The following is a 21,154-nucleotide window of genomic DNA, read 5'->3' on the forward strand; positions in this document are numbered from 1 at the left end:
CTCAGCACAGATTAATGCGTCATTTTACCACCCGAGAAAGATAACGTACACAGACTGCATGGAGACCCACTCGCCTACCCTGGCTTGGTGCTGAGCTCATTTCCTTCAGGGCTTAGTTTACCTCATGGCTTGTGTGCCCAGGTGTCACTCACTGAGACATGCCCAGAGTGCTTCCAAGAGGACAAGAGTCAGTAACCGAGACCACTTCTCTATTGTGGGAAAGGCTGCAGCTAAGAGCAGGCAGAAGCATAAACTAACCAGAGTAAATTAGACTGGGAGGGAGAAGAGACACACTAGTTCAAACTTCAGTCTGGAAGGGGGAAAAAAAAAAAATTAGTTTGGAAAGAGAAACTCTGAAATCTCCAAATATCCAAAGCTGAGTCAAAGTCAAGTAGAGAAAAAATAAACTCATCCTGTGGATTATAGTTCATCACAATGCTGGATCCCTCCCTTCATTTTCTAAGAAAAGCTTCTGTATTCTTAGTGTGAAAAACCAAGATATTTTAAACAACAGTGAAACAATTCCCCAAATGCCCATTTTGCTTTCTGCCTTTACCTGCAGAACTACTACAAAGTCCTGTCCTGAGGACTTGCAACAGTCCCTCAGACTCACAGAGTCTCAGAGTCCATACCCAGCCTCAGCTTGCCATGGATGCATTTTGACTTCACTTTGGTCACGCTGTTTCAAGAAAACAGTGTTTACTTCCTCCCAGGGAAACATGGTGTGCTACACTTGCTTGATGCAGGCCAGCATCAACCTAGAAGAGGAAAGGCCCTCTCCCAGCATCCATGAAGGAGAGGACTCTGTCAGAAGCTGCTCACAGTCAGTACATTGTAGTTCTGCTCATGTGCATGGTCCCCTTGGCGTCCAGCACAGCGTGACCTCAACCTGCAGCCTCTGTGCAATCCACAGCAAAAAACAGCAAGCACATCCAAAACAAGGAAAATTAGTTCCAATGCCATTTTCAGTTTCCACTTAGGCAGTGGTGCTGATCAGCTAACCACAGACACCCACTCCCAGCTATATAGCTGGTGTAGAGTGTCCGTGAACTACACATTAGGCTCACACTTGGCTGTTCCCTGTGCCACCTGGTCTGCTCTTGGCGAAGTTTAGACTTCCCTACTGATGCAGACTGCCTGCAACGCTCTCCAGTGTGTGCCTGGGGGTAGTTAGAGTTCTGTCGTCAACCAGAATTATTAAATTCACTGTCACGGTGCATGCGACAAAGGGATTTTAGAGTCCCAGCTCCTTCCCTTCGAGCCTCTGTTTCTGATGGATGACACATCATCACAGCTTCAAACACACCTGAAAAACCAGGGCACTTCCAGCCTCCAAACACTCCCCTGAATAATCCTTTGGAGATGAAGAAAAGTATTCAAACACTTTAGCTTTGGAAAGCCCAGACTAACATGCAGCTGTTCAAAGGATTATACTGTGCACGTGTGAGTGGCAGCCAAGCAGGGTTTTTATGTCCCCATGAGCAGGACCAGCCACAGCCAATACAGCTGGCTGACTGCAGTGACATCACAGGAATTCTCAACAAGAACCTGGAAAAAGGTCAAGAAAGTGCTAGAAACTGCATCAGAAGGGAAAGACACAGAGTTAAATGCTTGCTGGAAGGAGAGTCGAGCAAGAGAATGAGAGTGCCAAGGAAAATGAAGGGCTGGTAATAGAGAGGGATAGAAACATTCCCTTAGGGATGAACAAATAAAGGGCACAGGGTGGGAAGAGAATCACATCCCTAGTGATAGATCCTCATCACACACATCAAGGCAGAGAAAGAACACTAAATACAAACAAGCAGGATAAAAAACCAGAGCTGCTTTGGATAACCCTGACACTTCCAGCTCACCATCATCATCCCCAACATGCAACACCTCACATGCTTGCCTGCAAAATTCGAGCTCTGCACAGCTCCCTCCAAGAGGACAACAGCCTAAACGCTCCATGGTCCAGCAGCACCATGCAGTGCAGATGTATCACCCCACGCCTTGGTGGCACCACTTCTGAGGGCACAGCATGCAAGCAACTGCACACTCCAGAAGCCTCCAAGGCCACTGCAGGGCATTTTGGTTTGTAATCTCGGTCCCCCCACCAGATCTAGAACGTACAACAAGAGCAAGTGTTTGAGGCTGCAACAAAGACACCTCCCATGTCACAGTCACCTTCCTGAACATGAGCCACAGGCTTGTCCCTTGGATAAATCCCACAAACCAACAGTTCTGGCCTGTCACAGAGAGTCGGCTCAAGAAACCTGAGTTTAAATGAGACAGAAAGTTAAAGACTGCCAGTTTATGAAAAGTCCATCACAAACCCATAGTTTACACCAAGGAGGAAAGCAGCTGCTGCTCCAGCACAGGACTGCAGCAACCTCTTCAGCTGTGCTGTGCCACCGAGCTCATTCTCTTGGGAAATCTCTGCACACAAGGCAGCGTGTCCGTGCGCTCGGGAGGCAAAACAGGCACCAGCACGCTCCCAAACAAGTGAAAAAACAGGTACGGGAGCCCAGTGGCAAAGGAAACTTTTCCTAATAACTGTTATACACAGGGAAGAAGAATCTAATGAACAAACACCGCTTCTCAAACCTCCGGCACTTCTGTGTCTGGTGATGTTTGTACGCGACAGCCCCGGAGCTCTCAGGGGCCAGTGCCAGCCCAGCCCAGCCCAGCCCGGCCCAGCCCAGCCCGGCCCGGCCGGGAAGGGCCGCGGCTCAGGCGCGGGGCCCCGCACAGCGAACACGGCGCAGTCCGTACAGGCGGCAGCGTCTCGCACGGGGCCCGTGCGGGCAGCGGGGCCGGCGGCAGCCGCTCCACGGGAGTGGCCCCGAGACCTGCAGCGCGGCTCCGGCTTCCAAGCACGAACGGCGCCGCACACCGGGGACACCCCTCGGCGGGGCCACCGGGAGGGCTGTCAGGGCTCGCGGGCCCGCCCGCCTCGGCCCGGCCTGGCTGGGACGCCGCTCTCGCCGCCGGAGCCCCGCGCCGGAGCTGCCCGGGCCGGTGGGCGCGGCGCGGGGCGCGGGGCCGGCCCGGCCGCCCCCCCCCGTCCGGTACCTGCGCTCCCGGCGCCCGCGGCCCCTCAGCGCGGCGCGCGCCGCCCCAGCGCCGGCTGCGGCGGCCGCCGGGCCCCGCCCCCCAGCGCCCGCCCGCCAATCCCCGCCCGTACCGCGCTGACGCAACTCCCGAGCGCCCAATGGACTGCGGGTAACCCGCCAGCGTCGCAACGCGACCCCGCTGGCAACAGCCGGCGGCCAATAGCGGCCCTGCGGCCAAGCCCCGCCCCTTATCAGCCCCGCCCCCGACGCTCGGGCCCCGCCCCTCGTCTCTTGCTCCGCCCCCAGCCCGCCCCCAGCCCCGGGGGGGGGCTCGGCCCAGCGCCAGCCCCACGGCGGGACACGGGGACACCGGGACAGAGGGACACGGGGACAGAGGGACACCGGGACAGAGGGACACCGGGACAGAGGGACACGGGGACATGGGGACACCTGGACACCGGGACACCGGGACAGAGGGACACGGGGACACCGGGACAGAGGGACACGGGGACAGAGGGACACCGGGACAGAGGGACACCGGGACAGAGGGACACGGGGACAGAGGGACACCTGGACACCGGGACAGAGGGACACCGGGACAGAGGGACACGGGGACAGAGGGACACCTGGACAGAGGGACACCGGGACAGAGGGACACCGGGACAGAGGGACACCTGGACAGAGGGACACCGGGACAGAGGGACACGGGGACACCGGGACAGAGGGACACCGGGACAGAGGGACACGGGGACAGAGGGACACCTGGACAGAGGGACACCGGGACAGAGGCACACCGGGACACCGCTCAAGCGGCACCCTGCGGCAGTGCAGAAGCCCCGGGGGCAGCGGGTACCCTGTCCTGCCGCTCCCGGAGGCGCTGGCGGAGACACATCCTCGCCCCACCCCGCGCTCTGGCTCGGGAGGCCCCCCCACCTTATTCTACAGCTGTGTCTGGAACAGAACTTTACACAGACAGTATGATTTGGCAATCTTTATATCCACAATACATCATAACCATGCACAAAAATCGAGTGATGTGTTTATTTACAAAGTGAATTGCACTTAACACAGGAACCAGGAATAAAAGTAAATGAAAGGAACCTCTCTTGTGGGTTGCATAAAGGCCCACTGCTATTTATAGCCTACGAAGCCTGACAGTCAACACTACCATGCATTATCTGACCAGTGTAAAATAGGAATTGCTGTTATTTATTGAAACAGTGGAACCCTGGAGATACTCATTGCATGGAAACATTCCATAAATCACCAACTACATTTAAGAGTCTGCAAGTCAAGAGAATCTACCCTTCAGCCCCCACTTACTGTGCTTTACTTGAAGGACAGTTAGTCTTAACCTCCAATTGTCTGATTTTCCTTAGCTGAAATTCAGGCCCCTACCTTTAACACTGTTTTAGTTTTTTATGGAGGAAAAAAATCTTCCCTATGTGACTGAGGCGCTTCATTGGGATCTTCTTCTGTTCTACAGAGTCCAGAACCTCTAAGCAAGTTCTTGCTTCTGCTTGGAAGGGAAATGATCACCAAGCCCAACCAGAAACAGATCCCACCCCCACCTTCTGAAGCAGTACAGCACACAGGGATCAAAGCACCAGGAGCAAAAATACCTCCTGTACCATTTTCCAACAACTTTTGTTAAGTAACTGATTCAAATACAAGCTCAGCCCAACCCTTACCACGCCCAGCCAAGAGCTCTGTGCTCACACAAGGTTACCAGGGAGTCACAGAACAGCACCCAAATGGGGACATCTCTGGCCCCACAGAGATGGTCTCCACAGCACACACTGAAATATTTTTAACCAAGCAGCAAGCAGTCACCCATCAACTGGATTTTTACATTTCTACAAGTATAGAGCTTTAAAACTTTCCCAGGAACCAAACCTCCTTGTTCTGTGCCGGCTCCAGTGAAGATCCCACACTAACTCCCCTGCCTGTAAGCACTGACTCTGCAGGAAAAGAGGCTGGATTGATCTGATCTGCCCAAGGAATTTATTTTACCAATTTGCTGTTTGTGTGCTCAGGACCAATTCACTTTTATGTAAGCATTTTGGCCTTCACCTTTCCCATCAGTAAGAGGAGAGGCAGCAGGACACACTCCTACCTAATTCTGCATTAAAGGAGCTGTTCTAGACATCAGCAGGAGCTTCTGATGGTTGTGATACTGACACAGGTTGCAGTACTCAGGGCTTTGTAGTGTTTTCAACAGTTAAAGGAAAGTCAGCCTCAACATCCAAGTAAAGCAAGCAAAGCACACGTTTGTTCTTTTCACAGGCAGCTTTCCTGTTATCAGGAGTTTACAAAAGCCAAACTTAGCCCTCAAAACCCTTGGTGCAGATGGAAGAGAGCTGTAACCTTTTTTTTTTTTTTTTTTCCCTGACAGTAAAACTGAGAGACACACAGCCAGCAAAGCTGTGGGATGAAGCAGTCAAATTGAGGTTACATGCAGTCTGTAATTTCCACATCAGGGAAGCATGCTTAAGGAGTCTGGGCTACTGGAGAGCTTCTCTGAATGTCAGACAGCTCTTCAGCATTTCCAGCTTCCTCAGGATTCCTCCAAGTCCTGCCCTCAGTAATTCCAGCACAGTAGTGGGCTGGGTTGTGGATGCAGTTTCTAAGGAGTGTACAATGTTTCATCAGGACACCAGGAACCCCAGATCACAAGCCTTTCCCCAGTCTGTGCACAGGAAGATGGCCTAACCGGGCAGAAGTGATCCACTGTCCTTTTTCTATCGTCACAAACAGCCCTGTGCTTAGTCTGGGCAGGAGCAGCTCAGACCCACAGAAGGGCTGTATCTCTGCCCGGAGAGCAGCACAGCAGCCTGGAAAAAGCCTTGTCTCATACTGAGGGACCACAGCAGATGAAAGCCCCCACCCTATTCCCAGTGCTCTCAGGAGCTACATGGATGCACACACCAACTGCCCCTGTGTGCCCCGGCAAAGGGCAGGAGGCCCTTCCCTGTCACACAACACAACAGAATGGTCCGAGGTCCACCAGCGCTGAGGGGGCTTTGGACAATGCAGTTGTTCTAGAGCTCTTCAACACCCATAAACTTAACTGCACCTTAAGCCCTAGACACTGACCTTTCACTGGGACTCTGCAGGGAAGTTCAGAGCCTTCCACAAAGTCAGAGACTAAAGACAATCTTTGAAGAGACAAGCAAGTGACTAAACTGTTTCTTGCCTTCTTACACCAGGCCAGACTGATTCTAGAAACTTCATGTTAAAAGCAAGACTTGTTGAGTAAGCATGTTAATACATCACCCTGAACTAATTAGTCTTAACAGTACAATTCCTCCTCATGCTATCCAGCTGATTTCTTTATATAAGAAGTTTGTTCAAAATTAAGGAGCCCAGCTCCACTAGTGTCCACTTGTTCTCAAATGAAATATTTTCAATACTTTAGAATTTTCCATTCCCTCATTGCCAGCTGTCTGAACACTGACTGCACATTATGTTCTGGTCTCGGACCACCAAAAAGGAAACATCCCAGTTCCCACTTTCTCTCAACAGAATGCCAGTGAAGCAAATACCAAGTGTTGAAAGTGTTTCCTGAACTGGAGCACCCTTAGGACAGAGCCCTGTGATGCCTACTGAGGGATTCATAGCCTGATTCAATGGGATCAGGCTGCAAGCATGCACCCTTTCACCTTGAATGTAACCTCTGAACAAAGCTGAAGAGTGAAAGTGCCAGGCACCACGTGCATCCTGCACTGTGAGCTGGAGCCCTCTCAGTGCATACAGTACAAAATTAAAGGCATTGGTCTGGAAATCTTATAAAAGAAAAGCCATCAGAGTTAACTGCCCTTAATTTTATTACATAACCAGACAGAACAGTTGAGACTGGAATGTCAGACTTCCTCTTCAAGCACAATTCACAGTTTCATATTTGCTTTGTATCAATAATGAAAAATCACCTCACTAATATGCACCTGGGATTCATCCAGTGAGGCACATGCTCAGAACACAGAGCAAAAACTCACTGCAAATGGCTCCACAAGCCTTCGGAGAGCAGCAGATGGTCTCCAGCTCTTCCTTTAGATCATTTCACCCAGTATTTGCCATCGAACATTCAGTGGATACCGGAGGGGATACAAGTATGCAAGAGCTAGTGAGTGATGAAAAGCCATCAGAGATTTGCACAAACAAGCAAGAGACTGACTACACAAAGTTGTGGTAACATTCTTCCCATTCAGCACAACAAAGAAAGTAGTTAGCCCTGCTGATGACAAATCTGTTACATCAGTGAAGTACAATCATTTAAGAATTACAGTCTGCAGTTCAGTAAAACAGTAAGAAGAAAACAACAGGTTAGTAGTTATTATGTGAAATCCTAATATTATGCATTTTAATAGAGGTCAATAGTGAAAGATCATGAAGAGAAAGTTCCAGATACTATGGATCTGCAGAAGTTTTACAAAATGTATAAAGTATTGTGTTTCTCTACAACAACCAAAACTCTTACAAGTGCAGGTATATAGGCGACATGAAAATATTGCCTCACTCACTCAGACAGGGGCAGGAGAGATCTAGAGAAAAAGCAGCATGCAAAAAAAACCCTTGAACTAGAGCAGATCCTGCTTTCAGACACTACCTACAGTACAAAAAAAGCTTACTTGTACAGGCTGCAAAAGGTTTCTGAAATCAATATGCTGGCACTTACTGTACAATAATGTTAACTGATTAACATAAGCCATGAATAAATATTACGCCACTTCATAAAGCCTGCACAGGCATTCATGGTGGCAGAGAAAGCAATGCAGACATATTTCATTGTTCCCAAATAAAACAAGAATAGAGAAAGATTTCCCAAGCAGGAAACAGTAAACTACACAGCCAGACTAACTGTATTAGGGGTAATTACAGAATAAGTAATGTTATTTTCAACAGCTTTCTTATGTGTGTGCAGCCACTAAAATCCTCACTGTGAGACTTCATCAGGACAGAAAACAGAGCATTTGGCAAGATAGCTAGTTTAATTTCTCCCCCATGTTTACAGAAACATAAGAAAAAGAGATATCTGACTATGGGAGGAAAAAACCTTGTCACCTAAATGTAGTTATTTCTTCAACTGGTAGAGTCAAGTCCCATTGTTCCCCTCCCAGAAAACAACAACAACAGAACCAAACTGAAAAAAACCCTAGCAAAACCAAAACAAGCCTATTTGATAAGAGTGTTTCATGGGATAATATCCAGCAGCAGATGTTCCAACACAAACATGTCTATCAGATCAGTGACTACATTTCAAGCCCAGAAGTCACCACATGGAAGGGGTTTCAGAGGCAGGGGGATGTTAGCCCTACAATTAAAGCTCTAATATGAGAGGGGAGATTTGGGAATGGAATAAAGGAGGGAGGAGGGAGTCACTGAATCACAGGAGATAGGAAGTGCACACAAGTTTCTAAATGAAGCACGGACAAAGTGGAGGGCACAAGAGTCATCTAGAGAAGGTCACAGGTTCTGACAGCACTGGAGTTTGTTGGATTTCTGTCCATCGGTGGTTGGCGGGACGCTGATATCAACGACGTTGTTGCCAGGAGACTCATCGTGCGCAGACCGGTCGGCGATTTGCTTCTGCGACACGATGCGGTAGATTTCTGCAAGGAGAGCACATGGTCAGAGCCCAGGGGCACGGCCTCCCACGGGCACGGCGCCGGGCAAACTGTCCAACAACATGCCAGAGCCCAGAAAGGAGAAGATTTAACTTGAGGGCTCTAAAAGGGAATCTAGGCTAACCAGATGTGGTATGTAACATCTGGCTGGCATTCCAGTTCTCGAATGAATACACCAGCTCTGTCTGGAAAAGTTATTAAGACAAGAGTCCTCACTGCCTTCCGCAACAGCACTTCCTCTCCCCTTCTTTTTCAATTACTCCATGAAAATGGGGATTATTAAAAGGGTTTTGTAATGGGAAAGGAGCACTAATGCTCCTTTCTAAAACAGAGAATCATCATCTTTGTGATTAAAAAAAGTGGTCAGCATACTCTAGTAGCACCAATCACCAGGATGCCAGGAAACTTTCACAGCAGCAACAAGTTACACGATGCCCACCTCCCCTCCCAGCAACCTGCTACCACCAAGTAACAGCAATGCTCCTCTCTGCAACACATCAGTTTTCCTACCTATGACAGTAAAAGCTGCATGGGTCCATAAACCCCCATGCTTCTCCAAATGAATTTATTTGACTCAAACTAACTTAATGCTTGAAAGCACACAGATCCACACAGCTTGAAAGCACACAGTAACCACTGAAGAGAGACTGCCAACTTAAAAGCTTTGACAAGCAAACTGTTTCAACTGCATGCTTAGCAGAAGTCTTATAAGTGGAAAGGTTTTTAAGTTACTTATTTCACTGACTAAAAGCCCTTGTTCCAACTTCCCTCCATTGTGAAACAGGAAAAGGGCAAGTACTTCCCTGGAAGTCTGTGGTAAATATTATGGTCACATTCATAAAGCCACAAGCCCAAAACAGCAACACCCAAAGCCTTTAGTAAGGATTAAAAATCACAGAGGACTGTGAAGGGCTTCTTTATGGGGATTTTTTGTTAGGTTTTTTTGGTGGTTTTCTTTTTTGTTTTTAAGAATCTGCACTTATTTACGTTGTTTAAAATGGAAGCCTTTAACTCAAGGCCAATCTTGTTGCCACTGGCTACCTAGAGATATTTGCTGAAAGGGAGGAGGGTTGTTCAGAGGCTTGTCACACCTTTTTCTTTCCTGCTCAGTACTGTATTTGAATTTGAACTGTTCAGAGTGGTTGCCAAGCCCCCTTTGCTTTGGGGTAGCAACTCTTTGGGGTGTTTTGTGGGCTTTTTTTTCTTCCAGCTGTTAGTGATTCCTCAAACAAGTGGCCAGTAAGGAAACCCCTGTCCTGCTGTTCCCACTCTCTTCCCTCCTCCAAGTTCCCTGTGGTGGTTCCCAACTCACTGCTCTACACAGCACATTTTCCTAGGTTCCTTCTCCTCTCTTAGAAGGATGATTCTCCCTCAGGTGTAATCACTTTAGGAATAGCCTTTTCAGGACTCCTCAGTCTTATTATCCATGTGCCTATGCTACCTGACTGGACAATCTCAACACTTTTAGGAGCCCAGGGTGCTGTGAGAGAAAGGGGTTTGAATTCAGTTTGCCTGGGCCTGACCTCAGCTTCAGTGGCCTCAGGCCAGCATCTCTAACGAGGGTCAGTCTCAGGAAGGGAAGACAGGATGGATGGTGACCATTGAACTACACTCGGAGCACTACAATAAAAAATACCGTCTCAAAGTGCCAGGGAAGTTGCCTCAAATCCAGCCAAGTGTCCCAGATCAGCCACGAATCTGCTACACAGTGTGAGACAGCCCAGCCCCAGCTCTGGGCAGTCAGCTCTGCCTCACACTCCAGATACTTCACTAGTGGCTCTCTAAATAACACAGATCTGCTGGGCACCAAATACAACCCATTCCTCATCTGTCAGGCTTTTACCTATAGAGGCAGCTTGGCTACACTTTATTTCCTGTCTGCCTCTTCTTGGGCACCTTGGAGTCAGAGTTGGGGTTGTTCACTCTGGAAAAGAAAAGGCTCCAGGGAGACCTTAACAGAGACTACCAACAACTACAGTCCCCCAAGAGAGATGAAGAGGGACTTTGGACAAAGGCCTGGAGGTACAGAACAAGTGGAATGGTTTTCCACTGCCAGAGGAACAGGGTTAGTTGGGATAGTGGGGAGAAATTCTTGGCTGTGAGGGTGGTGAGATCCTGGCACAGGGTGCCCAGAGCAGCTGTGACTGCCCCTGGATCCCTGGAAGTGTCCAAGGCCAGGTTGGACAGGGCTTGGAGCAACCTGGGATAGTGGGAGGTGTCCCTGCCCATGGCTGACTGTCAACTTGATATCCATCAGAATCCCCAGCTCCTTTTCTGCAGAAGATGCTGTTGGTGCAGTGCAGTCACCACTCTTGCTATCAGCTGAGAACAAAAGTTCAGTAGTCTGAAAATGGTACCGGCCTGCTTTGGTGCAAAAGATACTGCAACATTTAACTTCCAGCATGGCTGGGGCTTCACTGCCAAGATTTTGTGTAGGCACAGAAGTACAGTTCCTAATTCCTTTACAACAGTGCTATTGCAATATCTTGAACTTACGGAACATCAGGAGATAGAAACCTCCAGGAGACAGAAACCCTCACCTGGGACAGAAAGGGATGTATGGGGTGGGAGGCAGAACACAAAGGTGAGATTAGAAAGCTTGCGAACTAACCATTGTACCCAACACTCATTTCCAAAACATTCCAGAAAACTACAAAATGTGCCCATGAAGAAGATCCACCACCTCAGCTGCTCCTCTGAATCCGTAACAAACCATACCTGTAAGGATGTTCTTGAAGGCTTCTTCTACATTTGTAGAGTCCAGAGCAGATGTTTCAATAAAAGATAAGTTATTTTTTTCTGTAATAAATAAGAAGTAGTTCAGTTAAAAAGTTTAATAACACTTTATTTCATATTTACTTTGAGGTTTTTAACTTTTATTTTAGGCCAAACCAGCCAGGGCACAATAATATTTTTTCTTTTCCTTGCTGCACAAGGAACACCTTGGTTCTGGAGTTCAGCAACATTTCCTTTGCCCAAAGTGCAAGAACATCTTCCTCACTGCAGCCCTTGCTCAGTCAAACAACACAAAATACCATTCTCTTCTGGCTACAGATCACCAGAGGTATCTTGAGCAAGAGCCCCAGCAAAAGCACATCAGCTGCTACAGAGACACAATTCTCCTCTGCAACCCCAAGAAGTTCAACAGAACTATACTTTCCTAATCAGACCCCACTTCCAAATAACAATGACCCCCTGAAACTCAGTCTATTTTCTTCTTTCCTCGTACAATGCTTTTTAAAAATTATTATTATCAAAAAAGAAAGTGATTAACACTCAAATATCATACCTAGAATGGTTCTGTATCATCTGCCCAGGAATAGGCAAATTTCAGTAATGGAGCTTAAACAGCAATAATTTGACCATCACTAGCAATTTAAAACAGCCTTAGGAGGAAGTCCAGGGTCCAAAAGGAAGAAGCTGAACCAAGTGACCAAAGTAATAGACTATATGGGGCACCCACCAACTTGCTTTGCTTCTCTTAGATAAATGGACCTTCACCTGAAAATTTAAAGTGGCTTTATTACCCTCAGAACACTTGCTTACCAGCAAACTTCAGAAAGTGTGGATAAGCAAGCCTTGGTAATATTTCTAGAGGTATTTTAGAACTTGCACATTTACATTCCACCTCCAAGCTTGACAGCCACACAAAAGCTGAACGTCCCCAGGCCTTTCAGGACAAAAAAATATCTGACCAGTGCTCTGCCAGGTAAGGAAGAGAGAAGGAATGTAGTGGCAGCATCTTACATAACCCACTTGACTTCTCCCAACAAATGATAATTGTCAAGTCTGATGATTGCTGCATTTAAGTGAGACTAGATGACACTACTACATGCATCAGTGCTCTAGAGCAGCAACCACCCCATCTAAGAGAAGGTTCAGCATTCATCTGTATCACTGATACAAATGTTCACACTGATATCTACTCAGCAGAAGCAGGTCTCTAGGAAGGAAGGATGGACATTTTGTATTGCAATATTTTTTATTTTTATTGTGATAAAATTGTGCTAAATATTGCTTACTGTTTCTAACCTTGTTAGAAAAAGTGTTTATTCTTCAGCTATCAGGCAGCTCAAGGACGTTTCAAAAACAAGTACTACCACTAGATTTAAAAAACAACAGAAAACTGCAAACTAAAAATGGCAAAGAAAATTCTCCAAAAAAAAAAAACAAACCAGCCACACATGCTAGTTAATAAGTCAAGATAATTCAATATTAAAAAACCAAAAAACAACAAAACACCTTAATGTCTTTTTTAGGATTCAAACTAAAACTTGAGGTGAGAGTTGAGCCCTGGACAAAACAGTGTGATCACAGCAGGCACCATCCCCCTGGGCCAAACCCCAGTCCAAACCTGCGAAGGCCCTGGCCTCGTCAGTGGGCACGGCCCGGAGGTGGCGCAGGTCGCTCTTGTTGCCCACCAGCATGATCACGATGTTGTTGTCAGCGTGGTCCCGCAGCTCCTTCAGCCAGCGCTCCACGTTCTCATAGGTGAGGTGTTTGGCAATGTCATAGACGAGCAGAGCCCCAACAGCACCACGGTAATATCTGAAACCATGAGGCACAGCCCGTCAGCGAGAGCTCTGTCTCAGCCACACCAACAAACAGGCCACCTAGCTCTTCTTTAATGCTCTCCACTTGGGAAAAAGTTGTGCTGATGCAGATACACTCTTGTGGGAGTGGTTTTGAAGCCTAAGACCAAGTTCCAAATGCAGGGTTTTTTTCTAATAACATTTCTAAAAAACTCCAGTGTGTGTACCAAAATGCTGGAGAGCCTCCAGAAATGAAGACTAGAAATGTCCTGTCTGCTCCAGCTGTGTATAGGAAAACTCACCATTGCAGAATCGGTACAGCTGGGAGGTTTTTGTGATGTTACAACCTACCTTTCTACTAGGAAAATAGCCCTTAATAAAATGTCAGTATTTGTTCCTGATCCTTCAAATATCTCCTGCCCCTCCGACAAATTAAAGAGGGGACTCTGGGCTATACTGTCACTATCCACCAACCTCTAACCCAGGAACAGAGTTTGCCCCCTCAGTGCAAGTTTGGGCCCATGCCAACACAAGCCACTCTGTATCAGCAATCCTGTAACATCCATATCTCTCTTCCACACAATCCTACCATTTCTCCTCAGTTCTGCCAGCACCTGTCTGACACATTGTTAAACTGAGTCAGGGCACCAAGTCAGCAGAAAACATTCTCTTTTCCCTGATGTCTGGCGTTCTGCTGGCCGAGCAGGCTGAACTGGCTGAGTGATGTGTTGAGCAGCAGTTAGTGCCAGCACAAAGGAGAGGCAGGATCACAGGACTGCAGCTGCACTAGCTCCCAGCAGTAAAACCTGTTGTTGTTGACCCAGACTAGACTAGCAGTTTTTACAGCAAGAGCAAGGGTCACAAAAAAACTTCTGAAAGTCACACTAACAGTTCCAGAAAAAATGCAATTTGAAATTGTCACTTACATCTGCTTCTGCATCCCTTTCCCTATAGACTGTTCCCTTTGGGCTTCGGGGTCTCCTGGTTTTCTCCCATCTTGACAAAATTCCCCTTACCTTGAGTTTAATGGCTCAATCTGTGCATTGACTCCGAAACATGTTTTTACCTTTAAAAACTGATACACATCTGTAACATAACAAAAAATCAACTCACTGATCAGAAAATGCTCTGGAAAACCAGGCCAGACCAAAAGGTTTGCTTTTTGTCCTCTGCAAGATACTTTTGCCAGCATAGAAACAGGTACACCTCAAGGCACTCTGTGGATTAACAAGGTGCCATAGGTGAAAAAGCGTCTCACCTCCAGGGACTGTGCCTAATGTTGCACAGCCAGCACTGTCATTGTTGCCTTCCTACTCCCTGGCTATTCAATGTCTGTCCTCACGGACGTAATCTTCAGGGCTGTGATTAGTTCAAAGTTATTGAGATTTCAAGGGACTTTGTGGCTGCAGGTTTTCCTAAAAACACCCTCAGTCTCAAGACTGAGGAGGCAATTGAGACCAGAAGCCATGGGTGTTACAGTAAGCCACCATACCCAGACCAAAACTTGGTATCAACAGTACCTAGCTTCCAACTGAAATGACACTCACTCCACATAAAGAACACAGCACATTCAGCACAGACAAAAAACCAAATCCCAAAACTCAAACAGAATTTCCCACAGTTTTGATTTAAGCTGTCATTTGTTTCTATAACAGTAACATGAGAATCTAAAAAGTACTTTCATTATATTAATCAAGGGAACACAAAAGTATTTGCTATCGTATGACTTGGATCCACACTGAAGTCTGTCACAATGACTTTGTCACGTGTGCCAAGTATGTTTCACTCTCTACCCCTACATTTACCTGCAGCATCTCTGCTAGAATTCTGTTGAGCAAAGACAGAGTACTCACGCTGAGGTAATCGCGCGGTATCGCTCCTGGCCTGCAGTATCCCAGATCTGGGCTTTTATCGTCTTCCCATCCACCTGGATGCTCCTGGTGGCAAATTCCACCCCAATGGTGCTCTTACTTTCCAGATTGAACTCATTGCGTGTGAAACGTGACAGAAGATTACTTTTCCCAACTCCAGAGTCTCCAATCAACACAACTGAAAGCAGAGACATTATTTTCACAATTAATTTCTCGTATCAGCACTGACCCCACGCTACAGTGCAGCCTGGCAGGCAGCATCTGCCAGAAATGCACAGTCAGATAACACAGGAGAGACAACACAGACAACACCGCAGTCTTTACTATGCACAGCTTGCTTCTCCAACCCCAGAAGAGCCCCAGGCTGTTTTGTGGTGAGTAGCTGCCTGGTCCTCAGAGGTGAAAATGAGAAATTGCTACAGCAATTTCACTGTCAAACAGTGCTTTGGAAGCCCCAACCACTGCAGCAGGCAGAGGTAAGACATGCCCCTCACACACTCAACCTTTGGCACAGGAAGGCTACAACCCACATTTTCAGAAACACTACAGGCAAGAACATGTCAACAGGCCACATGTCTGCCCAACAAAAGCCTTTGTACAGGGTAAGTGTACTCTATTTTTATTAAAAAACCAAAACCATGGTAAGTAAACAATTATTTGCAGTCCCTGTTGAAATCATATAGTGTGTTTTATTTCAATAATTTAATAAATAAATATGTTCACCACAAAAGGGGGAAATCAGGAGACATTTGGTACTACAAAAAAAGATACAAAGCAAAGCAGAACTTCATCCAGCAAAACAAGTTTTAGGAGACTGCATGAGAAGTAAGAGATGAGCTAGAAACCTCTGCCTCCACACATGGTGTTGCCATGATAACAGAAAAATGTAAGTGCACAGAGATCTTCAGCACACAAAGCCCAGCTTTCCTGAAAGGAATTGTGAAAACAAAGGTAAATCTTGTGGTAGGAGGTTCCCTCTACTTTTTGGCTTATAGATGAGAGCAAGAAACAACTAAGAGAAACACAGTTGAAACAGCTGAGCCATGCTCCCTTCCTCTCGCAAACACTCTTATCACATACCCTTTGGAATTCAAGTGTCCTGGCTCAAAGCAAAAGGAAGAAAGGCAGCCAGCCTCTGTGAGCTTCTTTAACCTCGGGAGTATTTCCTACTCCAGTTCTAAGTACAGATTTGCTGATCTTCCTCATTCAAATGGTCTGCTTTTCCTACAGAAAAGCAGACATGGGCAAAAAACATTCCAAATTTCCTCCCAGCAACTACAGAAGAACCTTCTCATTGCACACTTCCAGAATGAGCTCACCAGTGTTTTCCTAGGGCCAAGGATCATACTTGTCTTTTAGTGCTGCTACAGCTTTTCTCTGCTCAGGCCATTGTTTGAGGATGGAGCTCTGGCAGCGCCCTGCTTCCAGCTCGCTGCCACCCCACCCCTGGAGCACATTCCCAGGCTGCTGCTGGACCCTGGCTCTCTGCTGCGACAGCTCCCGAGCTGCACAGGGGCATTGTGCCAGAGAGCCCCTGTGCAGCTCCTCTCCCTGAGAGCACAGACAGACAATTGTGCTAGCACAGCTGAACAGGCAAAACACAACACAGGCAGGAACGGGCAGCCAGCACATCGTGGCAAGGCACCACAAGTGCCCACCCGGGAGAACTTAAACCAGCTCCTCACAGTGCTCTGCCTACCCGGACAAACATACTAAACGATTTTTTAGGGTATGAGAACAGATAGTTTAAAAAAAGATTTTATCACAAGTTCTAACTCTAGGATGTTGTCAGCTTTATTTTTCAGACAACAGTTTTTCATCACTAATTCCATGGGGCCTTCCAAGAACAGGCGGAGGTCACCCATCTTGCACAGGGATCTGCTGGCTGCAATAGGCTCTATCCTACAGCAAAGCCCTGACCATAACCAAGAGTATCCACCACACAAGCTAGACCAGACTGGAAGACCCCTGAGGCTTCCAACTGTTTCCGAAGGGAGTTACCTTCTCATGATTTTGCAGCTGGAGAAAGCACAGCCTTTCCACATTCTAGCCATCTCCCAGGCTCTCGCATTTTAAAAGTATCAGTTTGGGGCATAAACCATGCAAATGGCTCTCAGGTCATTAAACTCCATCTGTCATTGGAAGAAAATTCCAGGGGTCCTGGGCTCCTTTGGCTGGTTATCCACATGCTCCCTTCACTGTGCTGTCCCACATTGCAGCAGAGCTTCTAGGAGAACATTTTTCAGAAGTTAAAGGAAGGCAACCAGATCCCAATTCAATAAAGAACATTCCTAGAGTTTCCATGTGCTTCTTATTAATACTCAATCTTGAGCACTAAAAGGGCATTTTCACTTTCAGGAGAAAGATGCCAAGACTGGGGGCCCCACATGCAGAGAGAAGCCACAAACTTATTTTCTACAGAAGCTGAGCAAGAAGATACCTTCAACATTCTGGACTAAGTGATTAGGTCTTGGGTAAGTTTCTAAACTTGAAAACAGGCCACCACACAGTATTGCCTGTTCAAATTCAGAAGTCATGACAGAGAAGGGAAAAAAGTTCCAAATGACAGCTTAAGAGTCTGAATACTCTCTAAACCCATCTCACCAGAACTGAGGAACTCACTCTCGAAATGCCCCTAAGGGCCACACTGGTGATAAAAAGATGCACTGGTTTGATCCCGGAAGTGACATGAACCAATAACCAGCACCAGCCACCTTCAGATGGCTCTAAGCACATAGATAAGCCTTGCATAGTGCCCTGTTTATATCCTGAATCCTGCTCCTTCAGTATTTCCTGATTTTCTCTCTCCTCCAGCACCCCCTGCCACTGTGTGGGTTATGCACCACCACCAAATTACCCATCCATCAACTCAGTCACCACCCTCACTCTGCTTCCTGTGTCTACAACATCCAGAACTACAGCACAAATTCACCTGCCCTGTATATTGAGATCCTTGCACAAAACAAGCCAAAGTCAGAATTAAAATTCCAGTGCCATACATCATTGGTAAGAAAGGGAAAATAATATGATCAAGTTTATGACAGAATTGTAAATACACTCATTTATTAATCTGAGAAAATGAACATATACTTTTGAGTGATTAAGAATATTAAGACTCCCTCTAGCAGAGACCATCTAACCAGAGTTTGTGATAAATCTGAAGTACATGAGGTTGCCAGATATTGGTGACTAATAGGATATGCATTTGTTTTTAATAACCACAGCCTTAGTTACGTGGAGACTAATCAGAGCAGTCTAAATTCCCACAAAAGTAAAAGAAAACTCTTTTTCCCTATGGCTGATTTTTCCTGCCTTTTTCATGAGCCAGCACACATCTGCACAACCTCAGATTTGATTTTTAAAATAAACACTGATAATAGCCAATCTTCTTGAGAGCAAAATTAATGTGCAGATCACGTTTAATAGGTACAAGGCTTCTAACATTTTTAACGGCTCTTCAAAGGTCATGAATTCAATTCCAAATCAACGGATTCAAAACGCATCCTGAAAAGTCCCCGCTTTTTCACCATCCCTGCCACAAAACTAACTGGGAATAGAGGCCAGAACTGCCAGCTTCATTTGGGCCACATCGCTGAGCGCAGCCACAAGCTCTTCGCAGCCTCACTACCCCACACAGCCCTGCACACACAGCTTGGCTCCTTCCCCCAAAGGCTGGCTCAGGCACTTGGGTAACAAGTAATATTTTGTTGTGATCAATAAAATAAGCAGTTCTGTTGGGATGCACACAGAAAAAAATGGAAATTGGGAACAAAGAAGCACCAGTTCAGCAGAGCAGATCTGACAATAATCACTCACATTCCCAGAGTGCTCCCAAACCTTAAGTCAGTCATGGCCTGCCCCATGCTGCCCTTTGGAAATAGGTAGCAGGGGAAACAGTCAAGCAATAAATTTAATAAAAATAAACCTTCCCAGACTACGATCCTCCTACATCATTATTTCTACCTCTGACTACTACACAGACTGACAGAACAGAGTTTAAAAGTCATCTATGTAGCTAAGAAGGGGCTAAACCACAAACCAACCAAAGTCCTGGACATCATTATGGCAACTGTCCTTGATGTTTAATTCCACTGTTGAAGGAGGCAAAAAGAAAAGGCAGGAGAGTTGGTCCCACAGCAGAGCCCTCATCCCACTTGGTCCCATTTATATTATTTTTTGTCTAGTCCCAAAAAGCTTCAGAAGAAGGAAAATATAAATAATCAAACCCACAAAGAAACCCTTCTCTATTTACTTTTCTTTTTATTTTTTTAAGAAATCCACACAATGACCCCTCCCAAAAGATGCACAGAAAAGGACAATTCTCTCACCTGCTTTTTGTTAAGTGCTACAAAGTGTGCCAGCATCACCACAGCAAAGATCCTGACCAAATGGCTTTAGGTTGAGTCTCATTCCAAATAATATTAAAAATGCATTTCAAATCAAGTATTTTTAAAAGATGAATGCCCCTACCTAATTGACTATTCAGAGAAAGAAAAAAAATAAGTACAGTTTTTGGCTTTCAAGTTCATGGCTATTAAACTACCTGGGAAACAGACTTCAAAAGGAAACTAGACTTAGACTGTTTAGTATATTTTTACAGGCTGGTCGTGTGCTTTATAGGAAAAGAAGAAATAAGGGCTGTTTTTTTCCTCATTGTCTTCAAAATTCAACCCACTACAAAACAAATAAAGCAAATAGGCAAATAAATCTATAAAATATTTCCCACAGATGAGTAACTGTTATTTTCTTTGGTCCCCAGGTTCGGAATCACTGCTGCCCTTGTGAGTGTGCAGGTACAAAGACATCGAACACCTGGGAAATTGTCACAGCAGCAAGTGACCCCCAGAGCCCTCACAGACCACCAATGGCACCGTTAGCACTGCCCCTCCCAAGAGTGAACTCTTGGGATAAAAATCAGATTTCAGCCACTCTACCAACAGTAGATCTGGTGCAAAAAAGGCTGGGAAACCAAAGATGAAGGTGCTACACCCACCTGCACTGCTCCTCGGGCCTCACAGGCAGAGCTGTGGGCTGCTCCGGGAAATTGGTCAGCTCGAGCCTCTGAGCAGGCAGAAGCCCGGCCTGGGGAAACATCCCACGGGACAAGAAACCCCGAAGACATCGCACGGGATGACATCCTCCGGCTCCCCCCGGAGCCGACGCAGGCGGAGCAGCACCGAGCCCTCACAAGAGCCCTGGACGTGCCACAGGAAGGGCAGGGGCGGCAAACACCCTTCAGCACAACCACTTAACGCCGCGACGGTCCCAGGCTCCCAGTACCGCGCTCAGCGGGGACCTGCGGCGGAGCCTCCACCGAAGCTTACGGTTTTGCAGCTCCGACTCGACACCGGGCGATCTCCGGACAAACACCGGCACCGCCGGGCACAGCCCCGGCCCGCAGCCCGCCCGCTCCCCGCCGCGGCTCCTGTCGCCCCCGGGGATCGCAGCCACCCAGCTGCTAGTGCGCGGCCTACGCGGACCGGACCGGGCCGGGCCGGGGCGGGGCGGGGCGGGGCGGCCCTTGCGGCTCTCCCGCCGCTCCCCCGGGGCTACCCCAGCTCCAGACCAGGCCGGGGGCCCACAAGGCCGCCCCACGCACCAAGGCCGCGGCAGACCCCCTGGGCCCGCGCGGACCGCTGGTCCCGGCAGAGACCGGCGCGGTGCGGCGGCCGTGGCCCTGCTGAGCACGTACCTTTGAACAGATAGTCGTACTCGTCGTCGCGGGTGCCCATGGCGATGGCGGCGCCGACCCTCTGCCTGCCCGGCACCGACCGCGGCCCAGCCGGGGAGGGGCGCTCCCGCACGGCCCAATCAGCGTCCGCCAGAGACCGCAGGAGGCGGGCGGTGCACCAGATCCATCAACAACAGCCAATAAGCGACGGGAACTCCGCTGACTGGCGGGGAACGCTGCCCAATCGAAGGCAGGCAGCTGGAGAGGGGCGGTGCTTGGGTGCCCGAGCTGGGACCCTGAGAGACGGGGCGGGCCGGGGGCGGGGCCGGGGCGGGCCGGGGGCGGGGCCGGGGCGGGCGGGGCGGGGTTTGTGTGAGGGCCGGGGTGGGGCTGCGGAGGCCGGGGCAGGCTGTTCGGCGAG

General features: G+C 47.9%; 2 protein-coding genes across 5 annotated transcripts in view; both read right to left on the reverse strand.

Moving 5' to 3' along the window:
* MARCHF2 (membrane associated ring-CH-type finger 2) overlaps positions 1–3,133 on the reverse strand; it is a 34,518-nt gene extending 31,385 nt beyond the window's left edge. Inside the window, exon 1 of one of the 4 annotated variants that reach the window (XM_068174264.1) lies at positions 3,055–3,133. Coding sequence is in view for 2 of the 4 variants with exons in the window: in XM_068174265.1 (XP_068030366.1) it covers positions 1,884–1,966 (83 nt within the window). In the remaining 2 variants the exon portion in view is untranslated. Of the gene's footprint in view, positions 1–121; positions 144–1,883; positions 2,242–2,754; positions 2,889–3,054 lie in introns of those variants that run through there. The other 3 variants (XM_068174263.1, XM_068174265.1, XM_068174267.1) reach the window with 3 other exon arrangements.
* A 3,711-nt stretch (positions 3,134–6,844) lies between these two features.
* RAB11B (RAB11B, member RAS oncogene family) lies at positions 6,845–20,913 on the reverse strand. Its single transcript, XM_068174269.1, has 5 exons — positions 20,755–20,913; positions 15,045–15,240; positions 13,014–13,207; positions 11,378–11,458; positions 6,845–8,644 (listed from the first exon to the last, which is right to left on the reverse strand). The coding sequence occupies exons 1-5, from the start codon at positions 20,792–20,794 to the stop codon at positions 8,499–8,501; spliced, it is 657 nt and encodes a 218-aa protein (XP_068030370.1). The 5' UTR covers positions 20,795–20,913; the 3' UTR covers positions 6,845–8,498.
* Positions 20,914–21,154: the final 241 nt, after the last annotated feature.

This window comes from Anomalospiza imberbis, chromosome 27 (assembly GCF_031753505.1).
Source record: "Anomalospiza imberbis isolate Cuckoo-Finch-1a 21T00152 chromosome 27, ASM3175350v1, whole genome shotgun sequence".
Taxonomy (NCBI): domain Eukaryota; kingdom Metazoa; phylum Chordata; class Aves; order Passeriformes; family Viduidae; genus Anomalospiza; species Anomalospiza imberbis.